This window comes from Danio rerio, chromosome 24 (assembly GCF_052040795.2).
Source record: "Danio rerio strain M-AB ecotype USA chromosome 24, GRCz13ab, whole genome shotgun sequence".
Taxonomy (NCBI): Eukaryota; Metazoa; Chordata; class Actinopteri; order Cypriniformes; family Danionidae; genus Danio; species Danio rerio.
Genome location: NC_141044.1, coordinates 14,462,763 through 14,480,000, shown reverse-complemented (window position 1 = coordinate 14,480,000; position 17,238 = coordinate 14,462,763). Strand labels below are relative to the sequence as shown.

The 17,238-nt window shown below is 38.3% G+C and overlaps 1 protein-coding gene and 1 long non-coding RNA gene across 2 annotated transcripts in view; one reads left to right on the top strand and one right to left on the bottom strand.

The window, feature by feature from the left end:
• Positions 1 to 17,238, top strand: part of ipo4 (importin 4) — a 74,875-nt gene that overhangs the window by 43,428 nt on the left and 14,209 nt on the right. Inside the window, exons 21-25 of the mRNA XM_087309339.1 lie at positions 4,219 to 4,276; positions 4,377 to 4,482; positions 15,125 to 15,318; positions 16,893 to 16,943; positions 17,032 to 17,157. Coding sequence (XP_087165465.1) covers positions 4,219 to 4,276; positions 4,377 to 4,482; positions 15,125 to 15,318; positions 16,893 to 16,943; positions 17,032 to 17,157 — 535 coding nt within the window. The remainder of the gene's footprint in view (positions 1 to 4,218; positions 4,277 to 4,376; positions 4,483 to 15,124; positions 15,319 to 16,892; positions 16,944 to 17,031; positions 17,158 to 17,238) is intronic.
• LOC147837985 (uncharacterized) lies at positions 4,845 to 11,255 on the bottom strand. The gene is made up of 3 exons (XR_015524840.1): positions 8,126 to 11,255; positions 6,619 to 7,808; positions 4,845 to 5,404 (listed from the first exon to the last, which is right to left on the bottom strand). It is a non-coding gene; the product is annotated as an uncharacterized LOC147837985 (long non-coding RNA).

Here is a 17,238-nt window from a genome sequence, read left to right as displayed (position 1 = left end):
TTCATTCGCCGTGGTTTAGGCTGGAAGATGGCCTCAGCGAAGACTCGTCTGTCCCTGGAGTAAATAAAAAATGAAAGAAATTTTAAGTAATGGAACATTATGTAAAAAATCTAAAGAATACAGGCTTAATAAAAGCGCATCGTCAGAGCTAAACATCACCGCACGCGTGTCAGTTTACAGCTTCTGTAAAAATCAGACAGCCTACAGATCACACAATCTCAATAAACAACATGTAAATGTATTAATATTTTGATAAGTATTGTTATGGAATATTTATAATGATATGATCTTGCTTTTGGTTATATCGATACCAGCTTTGAGCTCTCTCTCACAAGCGGCAGTTGACAGGCGCTGCATAAGGGCGTTACACTGTCAGTGGCGGAATACACTACACAGCATACACTGGCAAGATGTTTTATTCTTAGGTTTATTTGTTGCCGATTTGTGTGTTGTTCCTTTTTTTAAAACACATTTTATATTTAAAATCTCTCAAGTTAATGTTGTCTATGGGGTAACATAATCTCCATCAGAGATATTAGAGTTAAATAACGTGGTGCGCAGTATGACTATTGACCATCACTGCCCTGTAAGTTTACACACTGCATAGACTGTAGGTCCACAGCTCTGGTGTGTTATGAATTGCATTTTTTAAATGACAGCTAGACATGCTACGTTTAGTTTTTATTGTAAAATATAGATTATAACCCAGTACACAGTAAATTAATATTTTTTGAATGGCTTGCCTATTGACGGCGTATAGGCTTAACCGTTAAGCTTTAATATTCTAAGCATATTTTTATTAATATTAAAACACACTACTACAAATTAGCCACCCTTTGATTTTTTTTCGTTTACGTATATTTTTATCGAACGAAAAATGCAATGAATAGTTTATTTTGGTTTTCATTTTATTAGAAATAATATAATTTAAAGGCTACACAACTCCTCCATAACATTGGCTCCAATTGCGTTTTGACATATCCTAGATAGACTTTCTGGCTCAAAGACATTTATGCCTGTTAATTTCAGTGCTGTATTTTGAGAGATTTCGCAACGGCTATTCTACCTGTCAGCTGGTACCAGCCTCAGTTTTGCGACTTGACACATTAGGCGTCTGTGTCTGGATGACAGCGAGAGAGAAAGATGAGACCTCAGATTCGATGTGTGGCCGCACGTCAGTTACTTTATTGCAATTTTTAATATAGGCTCATCTAAATTAACTTTTCATTTATTAAAAGCCGAAATATTGCCAGACAGACGAAGCAACTTTCGTTTTTTGAAGAGAGCGTTATTCTGCCCTCGTAAAAGAGTTTCCCTTCTTCAACTAGACAGATAGACAACTCCTTCCACTGAGATACTGAACTGAATATGGGTTTATTGTGACCACCACTTCAAATGTATGTGGAACAGAGTAAAACTGAAATACAGAGAGAAAACAAACATTACAAAATGAGAATTTGAGAAATATTACTGTACAATCTAATGAAACGCACATACAATATCACTATAATGATGTGGATGCATGAACTGCTGATCTAAAGCAATCTTACTAAGTAAAGTTTAGCATGAAATATGTCCCCAATATTAATTTGTAATGCACACAAAATCCTTTTGAAATATTTCGGTACTTACAGACAAAGCTTCTATAAGAGAATACAAAATGAATAGACAGATGAAGGTCTGAGAGACGGTGTGGCTGTCAGCATCGACTGAATGTTTCAAAGTGACTGGTTTTTAGGTGAAAAGTCACTTCTTAATATAATGATAAAATTAACAGAACACTACCATCTAGTGGATCAAAAGGGTATTACACTGGAACCAGCACAAGCGTCCACCATTGATAAAAGACGGGTGCACACACAGGTTAGCCTAAACTCTTGTTGGCCTATTCGTTATTGATTTTTTAAAAAAAGCTGTTGCTGCGATGGTTGCTTTGTTTCTCTGCAGTTGGCTTATTAATGGCGCGGCTTTGCTAAATCACTTTTGTTTTAATAAAAAAAAAGATAATTTATTATTAAACATTGTGAGATTATGGTCGCGTGATTTTAAAAATGAGAGTATGCGTTGCCTATTTATGGCTATTGATCTTATCCGCGACCCACCTATAATTTAACATCAAGTATAGGTGTGTTAAAAGTGTGTGTATAAATTAGTTGTGTTTCCTCCAACTGCATTGCATTGCATTGCGCTTTGACACTTAATCGTCCGCCATTCTCTTTCTGTAAACTCGACTCCTCTCGTTCTCTTCATGTGATAAATTAAATATGACGCATTGTAGCTATGTTTAGATAATAATTATAGTGCATGCTCTCGTCTTAAGTAAATTATTTAAAATTATGTTTCCCATTTAATTCAAATAAATATTTAATAAAAAAAAACGAATACTTAAAAAAAAAAAACAAATGTAGGGATGGTGTCACGGTGGAAAAGTGATGTCACCGGTGTTGCGTCTTAAAACCGTTATCACCGTTAACACCGTCTATCGTGGCAAGCCTACAGTGCAGTTTTGAATTATAGTTTTCTTTTCAAATGCCTTTTGATTCTCTACTTGATTATTTATTACACAAATGAGGGTTAATATGAATAATCACTAAACTTTGCGTTTTGCCACAAATTTGCATGTATTTGACCATTAAAGCACTCACATTAAGATAACTTTAGATGTGTGTGCTCTACTCATCTGTGAGGCTGAGCGCACACGCACACAACAGCATGTGATCTGTTTCGCGCTTTAAAAAACATGAATAATTCGAATATACATCAATGATTGATGAGCATCCCATGCTGCAAAAGTTACATTAAAGTACATGCTTTTAGTAATTTTACCGTGAAACTTAGCTTTGCAGAGCAACAAATATGTACAACTGAAAAGGGGGCATTATATGATGCAATAATCATTTTATCTCAATTTATAGTTTTTTTCCATAATCGTTAGAATCCAAAATCGAAATTTAAATTGAATTTTCGATTAATTGCACAGCCCTAGTATACAGTAGTCAAGTACAGTAGTTTTAGGTCAAATATGACACGAAATGTTAACTACTGTGTTTGTGTGTGCGTGCGTGCGTGCGCTTGTGTAATGTAGTAATTTTTCACAATAGTGCTGTTTTACATTTTTTTCAAATGAACGCAGCTTGTTGAGCATAAAGAGATAGAAAAAACTATTTAACAGCTACTATACGTTCTAACAGTTTTTTACAACTTTAACAACATTTTGAAGGCGAGGCAGTGGTGCAGTAGGTAGTGCTGTCACCTCACAGCAAGAAGGTCGCTGGGTCGCTGGTTCGAACCTTGGCTCAGTTGGCGTTTCTGTGTGGAGTTTGCATGTTCTCCCTGCCTTCGCGTGGGTTTCCTCAGGGTGCTCCGGTTTCCCCCACAGTCCAAAGACATGCTGTACAGGTGAATTGGGTAGGCTAAATTGTCCGTAGTTTATGAGTGTGTGTTTGAATGTGTGTGTGGATGTTTCCCAGAGATGGGTTGTGGCTGAAAGGGCATCCACTGCGTAAAAACTTGCTGGATAAGTTGGCGGTTCATTCCGCTGTGGCGACCCCGGATTAATAAACGACAAGAAAATGAATGAATGAATAAACAACATTTTGAAAGGGCTTTTATGTCCTATGAAATCTAGTTGTTGTTTTTTACAGAAATTCTTTCAATCATTCATTCTTTTGTTTGAGTGTTTTAGGGACTCCATTTTAATAGGTGGATCACTTAGTAATCAAAAATCATTATTTATGAAATATGTTTACTGTTTTCCACTTATATTAAATTTTATCTCTGTAAAAATTATTATTTTACTTTAATGTTTCACTTCCTTTTATGGTTACATTTTTATTCAGCCATGCACAACAGTAATATATTTGTCACAGTTTTTATCGTAAACTAAACTTTAATTTTGATTGAAACTTGAGACATGATGATTCTCACATTAAAATTATAAAATTTACACAACGGCCAAAATCACACCATTCATTGCTTTATAATATTCAGAGACACTAGTCTCATATTACAGTTTAATTAAGTGTAGAATACTACATTTGATTTATGCCAAAACATTGATAAATACAAAACTTCATGACATTCTACATATTTTTCTAATTATGACTTCATGGACTTCATTATGACTGCATCTTAGGGCCCTTCATTTATTGTTTTAAGTAGTTTTAAATGATAAATTTTTGTATTCATCCATCTGACTTTGTCTTATTTTTCTGTCAGAGTGGCGTTCCAGCCATTCCTGGAGTCCAGCTTCCAGCAGGTGTATGATCTCCGTGATGTGAGTGACTGGTGCTATGTATTGTTTCAGGAGAGTGTGCAGTATAAAATGCTGATGTGTTACTGATGTTTGTGCTCCTTTGTGAATGTGCATCCATTAGTTTCCACATGAGGATGTGAGGAAAGCTGCCTTTGGTGCCATGGGTCAGTTCTGTCGAGCTCAGCACAAAGTGTGGAAGGAAAACCCAACAGAGGCCAACCATCAGGGTACATTTACACCCACTGTACACAATAAGACTGAGTCATTGACAACATAATGATGTGATATACTGTGTGATAGTAATAATGGTAGTAGCTGGTAAAGATGCTTCTGGACTGTTTAAATTTTACAATGTCTATAATGCTAACACTGTAGTAAACAACTGTTGCAAATGTGATACAAGTCCATTTAATTACAGTCAACTTGCAGTTAATACAGTTAATTAGATTCAATTTGTTTTGGCTGTAGCTCATAATTAGCCTGTGCACATCTCGACACATTTTGCCAGCAGTGGTTACATATTATTAACTCGAGTAACATTTATGCCTCATTTACTCTGAGTGGTATGGTACAGAACCGTGCGTTTCAGGCGATCAGGCTTACATATTCACTGCCAGCAGTATTCTTGGTGTCCACCAGAAAGTTTAAAAAGAAAGCTATATGGTTCATACACGCATCACATCTTTTGCAACCCTGTACCTGTAAACAACAATGGAGGACATAATGTACAACATATATGATGTTTGTCAAAAAAAAAAAAACACAAGATTTTGCTGTGCACTGTCATTTTATTATTGTGGTGTCATGTTTCAACTGTCCATTTAAAATTGCTGCTTTCTGTGTTGTCATTCCTCAGACTTGTTGTACACACAAGTAACTATTTTCTTTAAACCAAAAGCATTCACCTGCAAGTCTAGCCTCCACCCTGCTAGTACCATAGATTTAAAGACAATTTGGGGGTATGACAGTTCAACCCACTGTATTGTAGAAAACTGCCTCCTTGTCATTTTGGTCAATTAACGAACCGCTTAAAAAAAAAAAAAAAACATTTTTACAAGTTTACAAGTCGACACAAAAAAACAAGCGTTTTAGAACACAAAAGCAGTGTGCAGCTTGTAATAGCAGAGAGACACACTATAACACTTACGCCTGTTTCACACCGCAAGCGTCAGCAGCGCGTGAGCAGAGCGTGAGCAGCGCATATGTGAGCAGTAGCAGCACGCAGGCGTTTGCCTTTCACACCAGCTGCGTCTGCAGCGCGCAGCTCTTCGGCAGCTGCTGCAGAGATCAACCTATCTCTGTCTATTCTATCTAGTTATCCATGTCTCTCTATATACAAATACACTTTTTAAACTTTTCATCTGCACCTAGGCCCCTCCTATGCTGTTTCTTTAACCTGCAAATGTTTATTTTACAAATTTTATAGATCAAATAGTACTGTATGCTTCTCAAGCTAACTTATATGAGAAGTGTCTACAGTCAGAGGACAATTGCCTGTCATATCATGTCATTTTTTTGATTATCAAGTTGCTGTAGACCTAGTTATAATCATATTTATACAATATAGTTATAATGATATTTATACATGATCAAACTAGTGTTACTTTCTCCGCTTCAGTAATGTCCAGCGGCAGAATAACAGCTCGTTAATTCATGCTCGTGCAGATGATGAGACGGACAAAAGTAACCAATGCATGCCATTCTTTTACTTGTTTTCGTGTTGTCAGATTCACAGAGCAAACAGCTCCCGGTAGGAATAACTCGAGTGAACATAAAACAAAACCGATTAAAACTTTCTTGCTCTGCTCAGCTGCACAGAACACAGCGAGCTCACATAATCCAGCATGCGTGTCGAACTACACTACCCACAATACACTTCGCTATGGACTACACATCCCGTAAATATTCAATTTCCCCTCTCCTACAACACTAGTGTGCAACTTAAGCAAAACTGATAGTAAAATAGTTTTACATTTGGTTTTGTAGTTCGGGCCTAAATAAATGTTTGTTGCCGTTTTTAATCGTTTTAAGTTCATTTGAATGACTATATATAAACCATTTGACATTATTAACGCATTTATTGGGTAAAATTGCTAGTTTTTACTGTCATTCAATGTGTTTTGGTCATTATCAATGCACTGTCACTTTAATTGAGTGTGAGCAGCGCGTCAAAAATAGACCCAGCGCCGAAACTATCGCTGCACTGCTGCTTCGGCGACACTCACGCCTCGCTCTGACGCGCTGCTGCTGCGTGCGGTATGAAAGCTCTCATCTGTTAACATGGACGCCGAAAACACACGCGCTGCTCACGCTCTGCTCACGCGCCGCTTGCGGTGACGCTTGCGGTGTGAAACAGGCGTTACTTGTAACGAGACATAATTGACAAGAAAGTGATTATTATTTACTTTGTGAAAATGGTTATTTTACCACCCTATTTGAACCTGAGAGGAGGATTTATTCATTCATTTATTTTCTTCTGCTCGGGTGGCCAGCAGTCTCAGGAGAGAACACCAGACTTCTCTGGGTTGATTCCGAGGCATTTCCAGGCCAGCCAAGAGATGTAGTTCATCACGCATGTCTTTGTTCTGATGCAGAAGGTCTGAAACAGATGCCCTGAGCCACCTCATCTGACTAATCTCGATGTGGAGGAGCAGAGGCTCTACTCAGAGCTCCTCACCCTATCTATAAGGGTGCCCCATCCTGCCACCCTGCAGAGGAAACTTTTTTTGGCTGCTTGTATCAGAAATCTTGTCCTTTCAGTCATGACCATAGGGGAGAGTAGAAACGTAAATTGACAGATTAATCGAGAACTTTGCCTTTGGGCTCAGCTCCTTCTTTATCACAACAAACTAGTACATCGACCAATCCCCGCCCGTCAATCTCATGTTCCATCCTTCCCTCACTCGTGAACAAAACCCCAAGATACCTGAACTCCTCCACCTGGAGTAAAGACTGTCCTCCTACCTGGAGATGGCAAAATGGTTTTATATGTATATACAGGGCTCGACATTGCGACCATTTAGATTGCAAATGCGCTTGAAATTGTATCTATGCGACTTCAAAATATATCTGGGAGCATATGTGCGAGTGCAACAAATTGTTGTGTGCGAACAGGTTTTACCACAAAATGTTCACCTCATGCGGGGATTTGGGAGGCATTCAAGCAGAATGCATCCTTACACTTGAAACGCAAAACGCAGCGCTCAGAAATGGTTTTAAACAGTTGTCATGTCAAGTTTCTGCAGTAAACAAAGCTAAGTTCTTAATGCTTGCCCCGCCTTCGCGCTCTTCATATTGGCCTACTGCTCTTGCACTGAAATATCACCTGTCAGTGACCACTACGAGAAGTCTGTGGAATGGAATCTTAAGGTAACTGTTTGCCACAACTGGCATGAGAGGTTCTGTTTAACGCTTAATTTAATCGGCAGATGCTGTCCGTCATGCAAGTGGCAGCCACATGTAAACGAGACCACTTTAGCAACGAGACCAAACAGCCTGTAAGTACATTTAGACATTTAGACTTGTTTCAGTTGTTGTGTATGGTTTGAGGACACTTAGACTTGTTTTCAGCTGTTTGTGTAAGGTTTTAGGACATTTAAACTTGTTTTCAGCTGTGTATGGTTCTAGTAAAGTTTACCCACTGTTTCCCTGGTTACTATAAGAGCTTGTGTGTCGAGCGCGGACGGTTTCGCGTCCCCCGCCGCGCTTTCGGCCGTTGTTTTACTCTGGAGGCGTGTCCAAACGCCAGGTAAAGACAATTTATTGAGCACGCTAGCTTTAGTTAGCAGGAGAAGCACTTTAGCAACGAGACCAAACAGCCTGTAAGTACATTTAGACTTGTTTCAGTTGTTGTGTATGGTTTGAGGACACTTTGAGGACGAGCGCGGACAGTTTTGCGTCCCCCGCCGCGGTTTTGGCCGTTGTTTTACTCTGGAAGAGTGTCCAGCTAAATTCAATCAGCTAGTGCTCTGGGTGTCCAGCTGAATTCAATCAGCTAATGCTCTGGGTGTCCAGCTGAATTCAATCAGCTAGTGCTCTGGGGTGTATATAAGCAACCAGTCTCACCGCGGCAGCCTCGTATGAAGACCGCCTCATGTGAAGACCGCCTCGTGTGAAGACCATCGACTCTTACCTTCGCCATCTACTCTACCTGCGTGACTCCACCGAGCAAAGACACCGGCAAAGCACTTGAGTACTTTACTTACTTTTTTACTTTATCTTTACACTTATTGTTTTCATTGCACTTTTATTATGTGTTTACTAATTCCTGTTGTTACTAACACTCGCAAAGCATGGTGTACGCTGCAGGCGTAATCCTCACAACCTTCGTCCAATACATGTATCTGCTATTTCACACCTCTCTCTCTCCGTGGTCCTCTGGAATTGTCAATCAACTGTTAACAAGGCAGATTTTATTACCTCCATAGCTACACATTCTGACTATAATCTCATGGCTCTAACTGAGACCTGGTTAAGGCCGGAGGACACTGCTACACATGCAGCTCTTTCTGCTAATTTATCTTTTTCCCACACTCCTCGTCAGACAGGGAGAGGGGGTGGGACTGGACTACTGATTTCCAAAGAATGGAAATTCACTCAGAGACGGTCCTTGCCAACAATCAGCTCCTGAATTCCATGCAGTCTCCATTATCCACACCTTCTACATAAATGTGGTTGTCATCTACCATCCACCGGGTACATTAGGTCACTTCTTAGATGAACTGAATGTTCTTCTCTCATCGTTTTCTAATTATGACACTCCCTTGTGGTGCTTGGTGATTTCAACATTCACATTAAAAGACCTCAAGCTGCTGACTTCCAGACTCTGCTTGCCTCTTTTGACCTCAAAAGAGCACCTACTTCTGCTACTCACAAATTAGGTAATCAGCTAGACCTTATTTACACACGACATTGCTTCGCTGATCAAACACTAGTAACTCCTCTACAAATATCGGATCATTTCCTTCTGTCCCTCAACATCCACATTACTCCTGAGCCACCACACACTCCAACACTGGTTGCCTTTCGCAGAAACCTACACTCTCTCTCACCCAATAGACTATCCACCATTGTTTCAGACTCTCTTGCTCCATCTTGCAAACTCTCTGCACTTGATACGAACAGTGCTACTGATACACTCTGCTCCACACTAGCATCATGTCTAGACAGACTATGTCCTCTTACATCCAGGCCAGCCCGTGCCAGTCCTCCTGCACCCTGGCTCTCGGATGTTCTCCATGAGCATCTCTCAAAACTTCGGGCTGCAGAGAGAATTTGGTGAAAAACTAAATATCCTGAACAGCTCTCAACATTCCTCCTCCTCCACCCGCATACTCCACACTTACAACTGATGACTTTGCTACATTCTTTTGCACCAAAAACAGCAAAAATCAGTGCTTAATTTGCTGTACCTACAACAGTCACGCAAGATACACCACCAACACCACACACACTCACCTCTTTTTCTCAGCTGTCTGAGTCTGAGGTGTCCAAACTCGTGCTATCTAGCCATGCAACCACCTGTCCACTTGATCCCATTCCCTCTCTCTCCTGCAGTCATACCAACACTGACTCATATAATTAACACATCTCTTGACTTTGGTTTATTCCCCACTTCATTTAAGCAGGCTAGGGTAACCCAACTGCTTAAGAAACCCAACCTGGACCAAACGCTACTTGAAAACTACAGACCGGTATCCCTGCTTCCATTCATGGCCAAGATTCTGGAGAAAGTAGTGTTCAATCAAGTCCTGGACTTTCTTACTCAAAACAATCTTTTGGACAACAAGCAATCTAGCTTTAAGAAAAGCCATTCAACTGAGACTTCCCTGCTCTCGGTTGTGGATGATCGCAGATTGGCTAAAGCAGACTCTAAATCATCAGTCCTCATCTTGCTGGATTTGTCAGCTGCTTTTGACACTGTAAACTGGGCGTTGCGGGCACTGTTATACAATGGTTCAGATCTTACCTCTCTGACAGGTCATTCAGGGTGTCTTGGAGGGGAGAGGTGTCCAACCTACAGCATCTAAACACTTGGGTACCTCAAGGCTCTGTTCTTGGGCCAATTCTCTTCTCTATCTACACGACATCTCTGGGACCAGTCATCCAGAAACATGGATTTTCCTACCACTGCTATGCTGATGATACCCAGCTATACCTCTCTTTTCACCCTGATGATCCCTCGGTTCCAGCTCGCATCACATTTCACACTGGAGGAAAGATCATCATCTTCAGCTTACCTCGCGAAAACGGAAATGCTTGTAGTTTCTACCAACCCTACTCTACACCATAACTTTTCAATCCAGATGGATGGGGCAACCATGACTGCATCCAAAATGGTGAAATGCCTTGAAGTAATGATTGATGACCAACTAAACTTCTCTGACCACATTTCTAGAACTGCTCGATCGTGCAGATTTGCACTCTATATCATCAGAAAAGTCCGACCCTTCTTATCTGAACATGCAGCTCAACTCCTTGTTCAAGCTCTTGTTCTCTCCAGACTGGATTACTGCAACTCTCTACTAGCGGGGCTGCCAGCTAACTCTATCAAGCTTCTTCAGCTGCTCCAGAACCCAGCAGCACGAGTGGTCTTTAATGAACCTTTAAGAGCACATGTCACTCTGCGGCTCATCCGTTTGCACTGGCTGCTAGTTTCTGCTTGCATCAAATTCAAAGCTCTTATGTTTGCCTACAAAGCGACCTCTGGCTTTGCTCCTTATCTGCTCTCACTTCTGCAAAATTATGTACCCTCCAGAAACTTGCGTTCAGTGAATGAACGTCGCCCATCCCAAAGAGGGTTCCATCCCAAAGAGGAAAGAAAACACTTTCCCAAACTCTCGCATTCAATCTGCCTAGTTGGTGGAATGAACTCCCTAACTGCATCAGAACAGCAGAGTCACTCGCTGTTTTCAAGAAACGACTAAAAACTCAACTATTTAGTCTCCACTTCACTTCCTAATCTGCAATTGCCTCTCTGGCTATACCACTAAATGTACTCAAAAAAAAAAAAAAAATACTAGTGCTTTCCTTCTTAGACTTTACATACCTGAAATTTGCCTATAGCACTTATTCATTGTTGCTCTTATAGTTGTGTAAATTGCTTCCTTGTCCTCATTTGTAAGTCGCTTGGGATAAAAGTGTCTGCTAAATGACTAAATGTAAATTTAAATGTAAATGTAAAATGTAACACCACGTACACCATCGCAAACAGGATGACACTGAGTAAACTAATATCGCAATTCATGAAAAGAGTAAGAATAAGTCAAAAGCATCAGTGCAATATCAGACACCAATCCGTGAGAACAGCACAGTTATATCGTTAACAGATTCATTCATGTCAACTAGTATGTGCAGGGCCGGTGAGCGCTCTGTTTATCCTTTAGTCATTCAGTTATGTTATAAAATGTATTTTCTTGTGATAACAAGATTTTGTTGAGACATTTTCCTCATGCTTGCATATATTTCTTTTTTGCTTGTTAGTTTGATTTGTGTTAATTTCAAATGCAATAAATATGTTTGTATAAAATTTGTAGTAACGGTGCTTATAATTAGTGGGTGCGATAAAATTTTGGCTAATGCACCTACATTTTTAAAGTTAAGAGCACCGGTGCTACCGAGCAAAAGGTTAATTTCGAGCCCTGATATAATCTAATTCATTGGCTTGACATGAAACACTTTAATATTTACAACTTTCTTTTAACCAAACAATGGAGGGACAAACTGTTAGATATATTAAGGTACTCTCGAAAAATGTTACTACACAGAATAATGCATTAAGTTGCATGTCAAAGTCATATACAGATATAATAGTATATTAAATTCCGATTTGGATAATTGACTTTCCAGTTCAAAATGTTCACCTCTCGCATAGGAATACTAAGTGTCAGGATCACACAACTCACCCACTCTTTCAGCTGATGCTTCACGTCTGTTAACTATATCGACATTTCTGGCTTTTTAAATAGCTGGCTTTTACAGTTTAGTTACATATAAAAATTTATTCAGTTTTTTTATCTTGTTTGCTCTGTCACACAGCAACTTTTGTGCATTGTTCAGTTTTTGTATGTAGCAAGTTAGGATTGACAGGAAGGCAGCTTTCCACAATGGAAAGTCAATGAAGTGGGTTAGATTTCCTCCTCCCCCTTCCATGGGTGTGACTGTAATGTGGCTTAAATGTCTCTATACTATTGTGCTAAGTATCATTCCCCAAATAGTGGTACAGTATGGTTTGCTATTTTGATATTTTTGATAGTGGAAATGAGTGGGCGTGTGACATGATTTTGTTTTACAAGATCTTGCGAGAGTAAATTGCGATGAGGTTTCTTATTGAGGTGAAAAGTTGTCCCGTGAGTTGTGTTGTTATAATGGAGAATGAGGATGAAACTAGCTTTGAAGACTGGAGGCAGGATTGGATTTGGATTGCAAATCAAGTGTTTTGCGCATACCTGGCAACCTAGGCTGGCTTCTTTGTTGTGTGCGTCCCTTGTTTTTTTTTTTTTTCCCTCACCGTAGTCCAACAGCTGCCGGGTCAGGTAAAACAGAGGCTACAACTGAAGCTACACACATTAACCAAGGTTTGAAACCACTTGATGGAATAGCACTTTAAGTCATAATCTTTGTAAACACAAATCGAATTAAGACGTGGAGTATTCCTATTTCAGTTGCTTTAATAAAGTGCAATACAGATATGTATATGCCAAATTCAAACTATTACCATCTTTAAGGACTTTTAGCCACTTTTTGTGACAGGATAGTCCATATACACACAACTGTTTGGCACCATTCTCTGTGCCTATTGAGTCAGTAAAGGACCACAGACATCTGCATCCTCATGCGCACATACATAGTGCACTCCTGGAGACTAATCATACCACTTGGCATGTTTCTTAAATATCTGCAAAATATTATGGTATTTTTGTGCTTCAGAAGAGTCAAAAACTTACATGCAGCTCCTTTAAGACTCGCATCCAGTAGCTCTGAGTTTGTCACTTGGACATGAATGATATCTTGCTGAATGAAAATGAAATTGCAGAAAAAATAAAAATAAAATACCAAACATTACATGATTTTTTTAAAGCTTAATTTAAAAAGAGTTAGATTTCTGACGTGAAATTATTTTAGTTAAATAATAATCTATTTACCATTCATATATTATATATTATACAAGGATATATAATTTAATATATTAGCTAACGATTTTGCTGTATTTATATGTTCTTTACAGCAAGATAACATTCATTACAAGTTGATAAAAAAACGAACTAAATAGTGTTGCATTTTGTCATATCATCACACTACCCAGTTAAATTTCATTTATACATTTTATCATGGAATTCTTAATAATAGTGTAAAAATCTCATCTTGTTTTTTTTCTCGTGAATCTAGTCTCCTGTCTCTTCTCATGGAGTTAGCATTAAGATTTCACGATTTACCGGCACTATGGTAGTATCGGCGAGACTATAGCTCCAAAATACTGGGGGTGCTGCTGTAGTTTGTAAATGGTAGTATTTTCGTTAATGGTTTATCTACAGTAGATAATGTTGCATGTGGAAAAGTTACTAAAATCCTCACATGTTTGTGCAATAATAGACCATTTTATTTTAATAGTCTGTGGAGCCCTTTAAGGTTGCAAAACTGTAGAATTTGGTAGCCTATAATGCATGTTTTATAACGCTTAAGTTCGACGCACATCTGAATTAGTTCCTTTCTGTTCCCAGAAATATGATTTAGTAGCTACAACAACTACTGCAATCTCTTTAAAAGAACAACCCACAAAGTGAAATCCACAAAGTGAAACATTGAGTTACATCAGATTGTTACCTGATAAGACTGAAAAAATGATTAAAACCCCAAAATAGCAACAGGAATCATTGAAACAATTTTTGACCACGTCATATAGCCTAATTGTGTTGAAAAAATACTCTTTTTGTAACAAATTTAATTGGGTATAAATTGTATCTTAATTTTAATGTATTTTTATGGGTCAATTTTCTACAAAATAAACAAAAAGAATGAATAAATTTTAGATGAAGTGATGTGCAAATAATAACTTTTGACCTTAAGGGAATTATAAATAAAATTCAAGTAGGTTTATTGTAACATAAAATGTAGTATTTCTGACAATATTTTTTATAATTTGAGTTATGTATTACAATATTGCAATTTTACTTCTTATCGGGATACTTCAGCTAGTTTGTATGTGGAGATTAATTAATGGTATAGCAACAACCCTAGTAAGCATCTTGTCACACCCCTAGAAATAAGCCATTATTTCTGTTGCACTTAATATAATACAAATTATGTCAGCAGTTCAACAAAGATAAAATAGAAGTGTAGTATAGTTGCATAAAGGACTGCAGTGTCTTTCTAATGTCATACTTGTGTTTCATATTTTGCATAACATAAATAAGTGCATATATTTTTTTATTATGGTTGTGTGGTATATATTATGTGCTGTTATCCTTGCTCTCATCTGCCATGTCTTTTATGAACATCCACATCTCTGCGATTTTTCATTTGTAGCCCATACATTCACATCACTCTCTCTCTGCTTCCTTTCATCTGTTCTCTGTCTCTTTCATTATTGATGTCTCCCAGAAAGATTTAGGAGGAGCTTCTTTTGACTAGAGGATTAAACTTTAACTCCGGCTTCATTAGTGTGTAGTGCCTCACGGCCCCTGTCACTAACTCATTCTTTAATTCACTCATTATCATTTTCTTTCCACCCACAGATTCATTCAAATGAGCCGCAGTCGATGTGAAGGTGAAAGAGCATGTAGTTTTGAATTATCCTTTGATCATCTCTCTCTCTCTCTCTCTCTCTCTCTTTCTCTCTCTCTCTCTCTCTCTCTATTTATATCGGTCCAGTTCTGCACAAGCTGTTGGAGGTGATTTTGCCTTGTTTTCTGGAGGCTGTGAAGCAGGACAGAGAGAGACAGGTGGTGATGGCCATTCTTGAGGCCATGAATAGTGTGATTAAATCCTGCCAGGGGGAGGCGCTGCAGGCTCCAGGAAGACTGGCCGAAATAAGTAACGTCATCAAAGATGTTCTGAAGAAAAAGGTCAGATTTGACTCACCCTTTTATTTTTTATTTATAAAGCAATACAGATATGTATATGCATATATTTATAAAGGACTCACCCTTTTACCCTTTTACTCACCCTCCACAATAGCTAGTAGTTTTCCAACTTTACTAGCCACTCAACATTTTCACTAGCCACAATTTTGTTGTTGGCAAAATATATTTTATATGCATAAATTTGACTTTGGCATGCCAAAATTTCTTAATTTAGACTTTGTGTTGTTCACATGCTTTCTTGTTCATTTAACGTTTTTTTTGTGTATGGACTTGCTTAATCTGCATAAGCAAACGGGTTGTTTTTTCATAGTGACGCTTTGCAATTCGTTTTTATTGCACAGGACTTTTTAGGTCTCAACGCTAAGGATTTACCAAATTTATCTCCGACCACACCAAAATAAATAAATAATTATTTCTTAGCCACAGATGTTAAATAATATGTCAAAACATGCAAAATATAGCTGTATAAAAGCTCTTTTTTTATTCAACAAAACCTTTCTAAAAAAAAAAAAAACAATTACATTTAAAAAAAAAAAATTATTGCCATGGATCTAAAACTGTGCATAGTAGCATAGTCTGCTCAGGCTAAATGTCTCTCAGATTACTAGTTAACTACACATAGATGGGGAGCTAATCAGCTATTAAAGCAATGTTATTATAAAAATGATAATTAAACCATATTACCAAAAATAACAGTAAGCAAAAAAAAGCAGGGGAAAACATTCCGTGTGTGCTTATGTAACGTTAGGCCTGTAATCTGTTGTGTTCAAAGAATAGTTAAAAAAAAAAGGGGCAACCGCTGTTGCTTACAAAAAGACTGTGGATTGTGGGTGCACGAGCATCACTTTTTGTTCAGTCTATTTCAAAGAGAACCGATAGCAGCAGGCACGGTTGCATCGCGCCAGGAAACGGGAGCTAGCATGCTTTTTAAACAGTCATGTGCATCACATCACCTGTTCGCCCGAGTGACTATTCTCTCATTCGGTATTCAACTGCTTTCTATTGCTTCCGCGAACGCCTTTTTTTCAGTTATGCTGCTTCTTGATTCTAAGATGACATTTGCACGCATATTGGGCCATCTTTATTATTGAAACCTGCTTTTAAGATAACTATAATTTAAAATGATCTTTAACCAGCCAAAGCAGCAAGTGGTTGTCTAACCCGCCATAGCTGAAACCTGCCCGCATTTGGCAGGTTGGCTGGTGTTAATGTAAAGACCTGCTTGTCAGTATCAAAAAACTTTCATGCATTTATACAATTTTAATAAAAAAAAATTTTATTGTAGGTTAAAAAATAAAAGCAAAGTTTATATATTTATATATATATATATATATATATATATATATATATATATATATATATATATGAAGTAGTAGTACTTTTTATTGTATAAAACACTGTTTTTAGAAAACTCTCAAAAATCTGCTGGGCAGAGAATTAACATGGTTAACATGTTGTACATATCAAGCATTTTCCTGAAGCTGGAACGATTGTATAACAAATATAATATACTGTAAATGGCACTGTGATCTTCTTTTTCACTTTGTCTCACTCAGACCATGTGCCAGGATGTGGGTGGTGATGAAGCAGATGATGACGAGCAACAGGTGTTTAAGATGATCAGTTTTTCTGATTTTGTCACAGCTCTGTGTGAGTGATGAGAGCGTGTGGAATAACTGAATGTCTGTGCGTCAGGCCGAGTTTGATGCCATGCTGCAGGAGTTTGCTGGTGAAGGGATTCCTGCTTTAGCCTCTGCTGTACCAGCTGAAACCTTCTACCCTCACCTCAATGACCTGCTGCCCCTAATCATGAGCAAAACTGTGAGTCTATCATTCTCCTATTTAGTGATCTCTTATGAAGGTTCATAAATGAATACCAATTCACATCCAAAAACATCACAA